We start from the raw sequence: 11,819 nt of genomic DNA on the forward strand, positions 1-11,819 counted from the left end.
GTTTACCATTAAAAAAAGATAGCTGTGATACCCTTCTTCAATCGTCATTAAAAGTATAGGCGTGTTCAGATCAATACTAATTAATACTTCTGTCTAAAGGTAACCAAAACCAAATTTGACCAACGTCACAAACCAGTTGTGTTGGGGCTATGAGATACTACTGTACAGGGGCGAGTCTAGGTTGAGTACTTTGGTTAGGCTGAGCCAATGACCTAATTTTGGAAAGTACCCTTCTGAAATTTGATCAAACTTTTTAGACCTTGAAAAAGACCATTTGGTGGACTACCCAAAATAGGGATAGCCTCGCCTGTGTGGAGTTTGCATGATCTCCCCGAGCCCGTGTGGGTTTTCTACGGGCACTCTGGTTTCCTCCCACATCCCCAAAACATGCACGGTAGGTTAATTGAAGACTCTAAATTGCCCCAAGGTGTGGATGGATGTTAGTTTATATGTGCACTGCGATTGGATGGCGACCAGTTCAGGGTGTACCCCGCCTCTCGTCCAGAGTCAGCTGTGATACGCGCCACCATGCCCGCAACCCTAGTGATAAGCGGTACGGAAAATGGATGAATAATAACAACAATAATAATAATAATAGCGGCATGGTGGCCGACTGGTCTGAGTTTGAGTAACAGACAACACTGTTGAAATATAGTACAAGTATATACAGTATAACAACTACACAAAAATTAAACGAAGACAAACTTATTATCATGCAATAATGTTTTTTTGTTTGTTTTTTTAGTCTCTCACCTGCACCTGGCTGAATTCTTTGAAAAAAAATAGCATGTGTCCAGCTATTGAAAAGAAGACATTTGCAAACTGTGTTTCATAAGGTGTCCTGTCGTAAACTAGGATTTAACTAGATTTAGCACATGTAGTCAAGGCTATGAGCGACCTGATACTGCCAGTGTTTTTTTGGTTTTTTTAAACTGAAAATGAATACACACACTGCAAAAACTCAAAATCTTAAAAAAAAAAAAAAAAAAGACTCATCACCTTGTTTTTAGACTATTTTAACTTGTTTCAAGCTATTTTTTACTTGAAATAAGAAGACGAAAGATTTGCCAGGGGAGTAATTTATTTTAATATATATATATATATATATATATATGTATATATATATATATATATATATATATATATACTATATGCTACTGGGAATTTTTTTTTTTTTTATGTAATTAATTTTAATTAGTTTTGACTAGAAATATAATTTTCTTGTAAGATTTTTAGTTTTTGCAGGGCATTTTCTGACCCATACTCTTTAAATAAATCAATAAAAAGTATGAACACACCCTGTTTTCATAAGATACTTCACGGAGACATTTCACATTGTATCAGATCCACTGGGCAGAAACTATTTGCTATTCAATTAGCTAGCGATCGCTCAAAATGCCTAATTAGCTTTTTAGATAATAGCTACGCAGTACGCACCATTACAAGCCCCTGCATGGATTATTTATGATTTAATATGGATTTGGTGAATGGAAAGTCACCATCTAACACACGTCGGCTCCGTATAGGCCAATGTGTGGCAAGAATAAAGTACATGCGAGGTCTTCTAGTGACTTAGTTGCAGTGTGTTTAAACTTCTGGTCTGCTTTTTATTTTGTGGGTTGCTGATGGATTGATGATAACTGTATTTTGTGGTAGGAATATTAGAAGAGTGTTGTATTACTGACAGGTTTGTCAGAAAACCTTTTTTTTATTCAACATGGAACATGTTTATAATTGTTTTCTTGTTGCGTTACGGTGCTAATAAACACAGGTACACCCATAAATGTGGGAAGCATTTTGAGTATTTGCAGATGCATGCACTCACCTCATACCATTTGGCTGTAGCCATCTCAAACTACCCTGACCTTTACTTTTCAGCCCACCTTGTTTCTTCCTCAGATGACTGCTTCAACATGGGAAATGTCAGGCTCCCTTTGCTTGGGCTGTTTGGCTTCTTCAATCATTTGCAAATTGTTAAGATCGCCTCTACAGCTTAGGAGGCAAGTCTCTCAGGACTGTAGGCTGCTGACCCACTACACAGCAAAGATAAGCCTACCATGTGCGCTCACATTCACTCGGCATCACGCCAATAAAAAAAATTGCATTAGTCCCATGTTTATGTTTTGGTACTGTAAATGTCTATATATTGCAAAACGTGATTGATATAAGTCCACAATATTCCATTTGTTACAGAATCATTAAGGAAATGCTATTAAGTGATACCACGCATGAGGGACCCAAACAGGCTTTTCACAAAGATCCGCAATACTAATTTTAACAGGAACCAATGTGTCATGGCGTAGACTGTTTTAAGACGCTGTTTTTTGGACCATAAATCTTCTTTGTCGTGTTCCGGTATTGTTGGGTCCTAATTATACCGTTGAGAACATAATTATCAGTAATTCAAACATGGAATATTTTTTTGTTGTTGTATTTTTTAAGGCGGCACGGTAGACGACTGGTTAGAGCTTCGACCTCACAGTTCTGAGGACAGGGATTCAATCCCCGGCCCCGCCTGTGTGGAGTTTGCATGTTCTCCCCGTGCCTGCGTGGGTTTTCTCCGGGCACTCCGGTTTCCTCCCACATCCCAAAAACATGCATGGTAGGTTAATTGACAACTTTAAATTGCCCGTAGGTGTGAATGTGAGTGTGAATGGTTGTTTGTTTGTATGTGCCCTGCGATTGGCTGGCAACCAGTTCAGGGTGTACCCCGCCTCCTGCCCGATGATAGCTGGGATAGGCTCCAGCACGCCCACGACCCTAGTGAGCGGCTCAGAAAATGGATGGATGGATGAATGTATTTTTTAACACAAGCAAGTATTGCGTTGTAATAATTACCTTATATACAAAATAAAATGCAGTTAGACTCAGACACACAAAACATCCTCATGTGGATCAGCAGCAAATTGCACACCTTCATAGGTATGTTCCTGTATGAGCCTCATACCGGTCTGCGCAAATCTGGGTATTCTGGTGCAATGAGGGTTTGTTCTTGGCGATGCACCCGGCTGAGTGACAATTTGGTGGCAGAAAGTCGGTCTCAACTTAGCTTAGACCACATCTAACTGCCGGTGAAAACTAGAACTCGATTTTGCGAATGTGATCTGGGCACTGGCAGACATACCGAGTTCAGCGGACATATTTAAGTTAGAGTTTATCACCAGCTCATTCTGTATTTAATAAGGGTACCTGTTCACATTGTCTGTTGCCACACCGACCAAGAGCAGTGGCAATGCTCCACTCACACACGGATGGCTGCGATTATGCATCATCGTCTTCCGTACAGAGATGTCTCCAGGTGAGATCTTGCGAGAGTCATTGCGCCATATTAAAAGGGAATGACAAGAGCCGCTTTTCATTGGCGGCGAATTAAGTCGGCTGCAAACACTCCCACATTGGCGCAGCCCACCCACTCTCGGATCTGTCGGGCTGCGCTGGTCTACGAAATTAACAGCACCCGTCTAACCCCCCACGGCAGACAGTTACACTGCCCAACGCATCAGATTTACTTAGTTCGTTAAACTGGGGCCCGTGGTAATATAAATGTTCTGTAGTTTTAAAACGTTAATTTGTTTATCAGTAATAATACAGACCTACATTAATGACAGGGCTCCGTTGTGTATACTAATAGTGAAACTGATGAATGCCTTATAGGATAGCAGAAAAAAAAACCTGTTAAGACATTTAGTCCATCTTGGTACAAGACGTGAAGGAGCAATTACAAAAAGATACAATTTGATTTTTACACAACCACGCAAGGAATTCATTCACTTACAGTATTTACATCCTTCTATCTTTCTATCCCATCTCAAAAACATTTGTGGGACACCATCTGTTTTTTCTTCTTCTATTTTTCACTTTATGCCAAGCAGGAGAAACTAACTGTTCCTTTTCTGTTTCTTTTTTAAAATGTTATTTTATTATTGGATTCATTTGACACAGGCATGAGCACTCCCATAATCAGCCAAAGTGTGCATCCTTCTGATAGAGATAAAAGAAAATAATATACACTCGTACACACACACACACACACACACATCACCAAATTGGGAAAAATGCGAGCCATTTGGCACCGGGTTTCTGTCAAGGGAGGGCTTCAAAGCCCACTGACATGAATTTATGATAACGGTACGATGCCTTTGCCAAACCTCAACAGTTGTTGTTTTTCTCTCACTCCATCCCCATCACGCCTGTGTAAACTGCCATCTCCTTGATCAGAGCTTTGGAAAATGGTAGCTAGTGCCCCCTTCCAAGTGTGTTGGAAACGTGTGTGTGGTGACATCCTTTGCTGGAACTTTTTGACTTAGCAAATTTTGCCTCCATCCGTTTGTGTTCACATTAGTTTAATAAGAACACACTCTTAATGTTGCGGTTTACCTTACCATACGTTAATTCTTCTCCACCTTTTCTTTGCAGATGAGGAGTGTTTGAATTGTACTGAGGAGTGCCGAGTACTGGGTCATTCTGACCGCTGCTGGATGCCACAGTTCTCTGGTGGAGGAAACCAGGCAGAGGGTGTTGATTACCGCAATAACATGTTTGTGCCAGTAGGGATGGAAAGCGTGCCTGAGACGGAGACCTTCGAGACTGTCAACCCCAATGGCAAAAAAACATTCTGCACATTTGGCAAGGAGCGCCGTGATCACACCATCCTCATAGCAAACGTTAAGCCCTACTTAAAGGCAAAACGGGCCCTCAGCCCATTGCTCCAAGAGGTTCCTTCGGCATCAGGGAGTCCAGTCAAGGGGTGTTCCACCACATGTTCCTCAGTTAAAAGTCCGGCTGACGGGGCTGAAGGCAAACCTCCTCTTGCCACCTGCTCCGGCTACTACGGCCCTCCTGATGGCCAGTACCTGTCGCCCACCAAACAAAACAGGGAGCAAGGGGTCTACCCACCGTTGCCTCCTTCAGACCCAGTGGCCAAAGTGCTTGCCGAGGCCCGCACCAGAATCAGTCAAGAAAACAGAGGAGAAATGGAGTGTGTGCTGGAGCAGGTGGAGCCTGATGTGAGTCGTGATGGAATGGATGCTGACCAGGTGGTCAGAGACATTGACAAGCTTTTGCAGGACTGCAGAGGAAATGAGGCCACTGGCACACTGAGGAAGTGATACAACAGACAAATTAAAAGGAAGAAAGAACATTGAGTGTGGAATAAGAAAGACTCTCATGCCAAAACTGTCACCAAAAGTAATACAAACGTTTAAATTTCTCATGTTTTTCTCATGGTATGCAAAAATACCAACCCTGAACTGACTATGAGAACATTTATTATGAGTCATTTGAAAGCAGTTCAAATGACAAACTCCTTACCAAGAAAAAAATATCTATACTGGGACATCTGAAACCTGCTGAAATTCTATGTTCCTTGTGTTTCTGATTTTCAAGAAGATAGCAGAGGATTGAGCCTCTGGCATCTTGCAAGATATTATCGAAGTGCCCACCAGCTCATGAGTTTGTTTTTCAAAGTCTCTCGTGAAATCCTACATATGTGTTTGTAGGTGAATTTCTTTTATGGGACGGCCATAGACAATGGAAAAGGAAAGGACTTTATAATGTCAGACATAGCAATCTACGTGATGACAGACATGGATTCTGATATTGGGACAGTAACTGGCCAAAATACACAAAACAACCTTATGTTTGGTGACTTTAATGTAGGTGTTTAACGTGATGGATTATGTGTGTAAACCCGAAGGGATTGGAAATCAGGGCTTTGATGGAAAGATTGTGATCTTTTTGGACTGGTTAGGATTAGAGGGGACTAATGCGCCGCTGAACGAGAATTTCAGTGTAACCATGTTTTTCAGCTACCATTTGTAGCCGCGTGTAAGCTTTGTCTGTCTCACGCTTCTATTCAAACATTCATGATGCTGACCAGTGTCGTCGCACGCACCACTTCTATACGCCGACACGCTCACAAGCACTGACTCCCTACACTACAGACACTGATGCACACACACACACACACACACACTGGCCACTTGTGTAATTGTCGTATACATGTACATCATCAGTTTTCAGTCCTTTGTGTACAGTGAATTTCCATGTGTGTGGCAATGCCTTCAGGCAATCACAAGTTGTATAAAAAGGGACATTTTTCCTCAACTGTAAAAAAAAATCTATATGATTATATAGATACCTATATGTAAGATTCCATGTATAATGTCCTAATAACAAAATATTTATACATTTTTATATATATAAAAAAAAAGAAAGAAATGAGGAATCTCAGCAAAAAGTGTCCTTGAGTTAAGGCCAAGAGTGGGGTAAGAACTCAGAACTACAAAGGAGACTGCCTCTGTTTTGATGACAAATATTCAAAAAAATAATAAAGGAAATGTCCCTTCACATTATCACTATACATACTATCATTATATGTGAAAATGTATTCAATTTAGATGTGTCGACATCAAAAAAAGACATATTTTTATTCATTTTATTACAATTTATGTGCATTTGAGCCAAATTGTTATGTGGACAAAAGCTATATTGTGTATTTTATGAAATTAATATATAGTTGTGTTGCAAAATACATGGGCTTATATTGTATTTGGCAAAGGTTGCCTTAGTAGCTGTCGAACTCTGTGAGTTTGCTTTAGTTTGGGAATTTGTTGGTGTTTTGTTTTCCTCCCTTTTCTGCATCTTTGCCGACTGGCTTCAGTGCTTTTGAGATGTTTTCCCTGAGATTCAGCTGTATTTACCACAATAACCTTTGAAAGCTTAATGAGCCAGCTAGCAGATTTACAACACAACACAAAACTCACCAACAACAATAACACAAAAAAAGCAAAGACCACAAAATAACTATTGGTATTTTTAAGGAGCCGATTTTTTACAGGGCAGCTATTTACTTTAACAAGAGCTAGTATGCAAATTTTTGTGTTCAATATGTTTTTTACTTTCAATTCCCAAAAAAAAAAAAAAGAAACCTGCCATATGGAAAATAGTGATTTTCTTAGTGCTCATCAAACTGCCTTACTGTCTCTGCGGAGAGCTTTCATTATATGTGGATCTTATGACTGCTTATGAGACCCTGGTCTACCAGAATGTGCATTTTCTATAAAGGACCAAAGGAGGTCCCCCTTCAGCAGTCCCTGTTAGTAATGTATGTACTCCTTCTCAACACATGCTAGAATTCTCCTAGAAACTGGACATCTGAAATGATCTGCTCAGAACTCGATGTCTTAGCTATTTAGGTACATCATAGTATATTCACATTGAGGCTTTCTTAAAATATAGACACATACATTTATTTTTTTCAAATCTTGGCAAATTTTGGCCACTCTGTGAAATAACAATGAGAGGTGCTTTTTCTAATGTTCTTTGACGGTAAAATCAACCCAACAGTAGGCATATGTTTTAACCACAAATCCATGTATGATGCACCCCTGAGAGGGAACAGTGACTTACTGTATATTCATTTAGCTCCTGATGTGTTGTACTGGGAAATGTGTAATGTGAGTCTTGACAGCAAGAATAATATATTCCATCTTGCATGACAAGCCACATCAGAGTACATTTCTTTTCATGTCACGTTTTAATGACGTTGCTGGTTTTGAACGTCCTTGTGTCACTCTGCCTTCCTCACATGAAGTATTTCTCTTTTTGTTTGCATATGTTGTCCTTCTGTTCCTGTGTTTGTTTTCTTGGCAATGAGTAGGAAATTATCAATTGCATTTGAAACTCTTTTTGGTCTGTAAAGTATTGATTTCTGATTTACTTTGCTGTTTGCCTCAGAGATGGCAGTAGCTGCTTTCGAGTAGGCTTGGAGGATTTGGCTTAAGGGAGAGTATTTATGGTTACTTAAAATGGGAGGTTTATTTTCCTCTCTTGATTAATCAAGTGAGCCTGACACTTGCATCATACACACAGTAGAAACAGTTCAAATGTGCTGTTCAAAATACCCCTGCACAAAGAAGCCACCACTTCAGCAACACACTGCCTTCCATTGACATGCAAAGGCCCTTAAAGGTAAACTCAAGGGTGAAAATTAGGACAAAGCACTACCTAGAAAACTGTGACACTGCTTGTGAACTTGTCTTTGTGTTATTTCTTCTTTTTAGCGCATTGTGCCCCATCTTCATTCAGGATCAAGCATTGTTTTCGCCATATTCATCTGCTTTATTTCATTCCATGTCAAGTTTAACAAAACGTCTATTTTTTTGCTGTTAAATGTGTGATATTTAATTTTAATGCTACATAAACCTGATTTTCCTGCAAGTCGTGTTTGGGAAATATTGCACGATTTAATCATTTTTTAATAGGCACAGCTGAGTGCTGTCCCCTCTAATGGTGTTTCCCTGGCGCCATGAACTGTCTGTTCATGTGCAAACCTAGGCCAGAAAGGAGCTGGTTCTTGTGTATGGAAGGAACTCTTTAAAGCCATGGCTCCTCTCCTGGGCTATTTGCTGTCTAATAGTGCAAGGCCTGATGCTGAGGTCAGCACATAATAGGAGATGGAGCGTGATGCGAGGTCTCTCACATTATGCTATCATTCACAGCTGGCAGTGTATTTTTCTCAAATGTGAAATGGGCTATTTTAGCACACTGTCTGGTTTTACCAAGTTTTTTGGACAAGGCCTTGTTGAATGTGGCTCACTGCCATATTTACACTCACACCGTTGCAGGTACAAACACACCCATAACAGGCTGCTTTTTCAGTCACAACAAGCATCCAGTGTTTGTCAGTGTCATCTTCCCCCTTCCCCCAAAACTGCACTGCACAGAATATTGCTTCACGCTACAACAGGCAACTGGTCAAGACCAGAGAAATCCACATGGATTATTTCAACCGCTATTGTCTAAAGGCTTTGTTCATTGTGAAAAAAAAGTTCAAATAAAAACAAATTAATAATAATAATGTTCTCTTGTCGTCACTGATGGTGCAGTGGTACATTATCCAGACTTGGTGCAGGGAGCATGGGTTCAGTTCCCACTTAGTGATGGTGTGAATGTGAGTCTGAATGGTTGACTGTCTCTATATTGTGCCCTATGATTGACTACCGACCAGTCCGGTGTGTAGTCACCCGAAGTCCGATGATAAAGGCTCCAGATTCCCGTGACCCTGAACAGGATAAGTGGTGCAGAGAATGGATAGTTAATGTTCTCTTGTTTTGAAGCAATGTTTCAACTTTCCCTAGTTGATAACTAAGTTGTTTTGCAGTGTCAGCTTCATTTTGGCAATGATACTGTCCAGAATTAATTCAGTTAATTTATATGCCAAATGTGCAGTATACACTGTATATCTGCATCTTCCCAAACATAGGTTTTATAAGAAATTATATGAACCAAGGTTGTTTCTTTCTGCATAAGCAGGTCGGGAATCAAATAATGGATAGCAGAAAAGTACGCTTTAAAGGCACAATCTCATATGAACATTCATAGTAACACTACCAGAAGGCAATCTTTGCTTTTTAATGATGGCGAATATACAGCATATTGGTGCTAAAGTGAACAAATGTTGTTCTATTGAAATGGGAAATGGAGAGATCTATTAAACTTAGAGGATCGGGAGTCTTTCATTGGTGACAGTGTTTCAGAATGTATACGGCTGTGGTGTGTGTGTGTGTTTGAGAGAGAGAGCGGGATAGAAAGAGGCTCACACAATAGGAATTGGAGTAGAAACACTGATTCGATAACTAAAACTACCATGGTGTGGGCCTGTATGGATGTTGTTGATGGTTCTCTTGCATCAAACAGAAGAAGAAATGGTGACAAACCATTGTGACTAGCTTCCCCATATACCATATATATGCAGTTAAAAAGACAATATTAAAGTAGAACAAAACAGACCAAACTGTGTTGTAAATTTGACACATCGCAGAAAAGTCTTGTTCACAAAGCCGGACAATGAATTAATGAATAAAAACATTGAAACGTATGTGAAATCAGGCTTAAAAATGGTCAAGAATTGAGACATTCTTTCAGCTTGCAGATGCTGTGGGCATGTCGCTGAATAGTCTGAAAACCCGGCCTCCCCGAAACTTTCAGCTGTCAATCAATAAGTGCCTTCTCTTACGGCTCCTAAGCGGGGAGAGGAGAATTCCAAGTGACCCACATTGCACTGGCTCTCACGGGCTGAAGAGAATCAGCCTCTGACCTGGCATAATGACCATAGGCCGCGCCGCCCGTACAATTTGACATACTTGGAAATTCAGCGGGACAATACGCTTCTGTGGCCGCCGAAGGGTGCGCCATAAGTGACTACGGCCGCGCACTGGTGCCCCTGGATGATTTTTTTTCTCTCCTCCTGCTCGCCCCAGGATGTGCGGCCAGCAACTGTGAGGCCGACGGCCGTAACGCTTCATTGGCCTTTCCAACCGTTGTTGGGTTGGCAATGGGCTGCAGAGTTGAAAATCCGGTCCGTTTTGCTGCTGCCTCTCAATGCATGTGGAGCTAGACAGCAGAGACATTGTAGCCCAAAGAAAATACACATTACGCTTCAGGAAAGATACATTTCTTGAATATATTTATAATTCTGCAAAATGGCCACTGCATGGAAAATAAGGGAGCTTGGTGTTGATGTAGTGGGGGAGGGGCTCATGCTAGAAAGTATACGGCTCAGCCTGTTCATGTCACGGGGCTAGTTTTTGGCTCTGCCCAAAATATCCGTCCAAAAGTGATGAAGAAAAACAGTCTTAAGCTATAGCTCAACAATTCAGCACTATATTGTTCTCGGTCTTTACACGTTTTCAGCACTTACCTTCAAACATGTTTAATATATTTAGAAACAAAACACAACAATGAGTGTAGTTCAAATCTAAACAAATTATTTCATGAAAATTCTTAATTTTACCTTTGTGTGCTGTGTCAAAAAAATGTACAACTTTTTCTCTCTTTGATTGAAATATTTCAAGGAGATGGTGACTGTGAGAATTTATTCAGTCAAACAATTCTTAATAATAATCATAAAGTTTATTTATAACAAACTTTACATCAAACAGATTATCTGAAAGTACAACAGTGAAACATTGAATGAGATAACACTGAGGTACATCATATAACTTGGAAGCATTGAAAGAAAAAAAGAAAAGAAAAATGTTGTCCACAAAAGAAACACGAACCAAAAGCTTTTCTAAAAAGGTGCATTTTCAAAGCTTTCTAAAAAACATCCACAGTCTGCCCTTGGATGGTCAGGGAGAGTTTTCCACAGACTAGGCATGGCAGAGCAGAAGGCGATGTCACCCATTGTTCGGGGACTGGTCCTCAAAGGCTGGAGAAGGTTGGCCTGTCAACACCGTAGGTGGCATGTCGAGGAATTGGGGGTGAGAAGTTCTTTCAGGTAGAGGTGGGTAATGCCATGGAGGCACTGGTGGGACAGCAGGGAGAATTTGCATTTGATCTTGCATTGGACAGGAAGGCAGTGGAGGGATTGGAGGATGGATGTGATGTGATTGCACCTCCACATTCTCATCAGGATCCTGGCAGCACTGTTCTGTATGTACTGCAGCTGCTGGATGGTGTTGTTGGGGATCCCTATGAGAAATGTGTTGCAATAGCCCAGCCTGGAGGAGACCAAGGCATAGACAAGATATTTGGCATCAGAGGGAATGAGTTTTGCGTGGAATTTTGCAATGTTCTTGAGATGAAGACGGAGGTCTTAGAGAGGTTTTTATTCTGAGTCTCAAAAGTCAGGTAAGGTCCCATTTTGACATGCTAATTGCTAAGCTATTGTATCAAGCAGTGCAAAACGTGTGAAACAATGCATTTTGTCACATAGGTCTCGCTGGAACCGCGTTTTCTCGGAGAGTAACCAACTTTGAACAACAAAATAACAGGCCAATTAATACTTATGTAGAGATATAAATGTAAAATGAAAA

The 11,819-nt window shown here is 40.6% G+C and overlaps 1 protein-coding gene across 2 annotated transcripts in view; it reads left to right on the top strand.

The window, feature by feature from the left end:
* The window catches only part of pcdh17 (protocadherin 17), a 67,445-nt gene extending 58,621 nt beyond the window's left edge, over positions 1 to 8,824 (top strand). For both annotated transcript variants that reach the window (XM_061670203.1, XM_061670204.1), the window contains exon 5: positions 4,417 to 8,824. In XM_061670203.1, the coding sequence (XP_061526187.1) occupies positions 4,417 to 5,108 (692 nt within the window). In that variant the 3' untranslated portion in view covers positions 5,109 to 8,824. The remainder of the gene's footprint in view (positions 1 to 4,416) is intronic.
* The last annotated feature ends 2,995 nt before the right edge of the window (positions 8,825 to 11,819 follow it).

The sequence above is a fragment of the Phycodurus eques genome, chromosome 2 (assembly GCF_024500275.1).
Source record: "Phycodurus eques isolate BA_2022a chromosome 2, UOR_Pequ_1.1, whole genome shotgun sequence".
Lineage (NCBI taxonomy): Eukaryota > Metazoa > Chordata > Actinopteri > Syngnathiformes > Syngnathidae > Phycodurus > Phycodurus eques.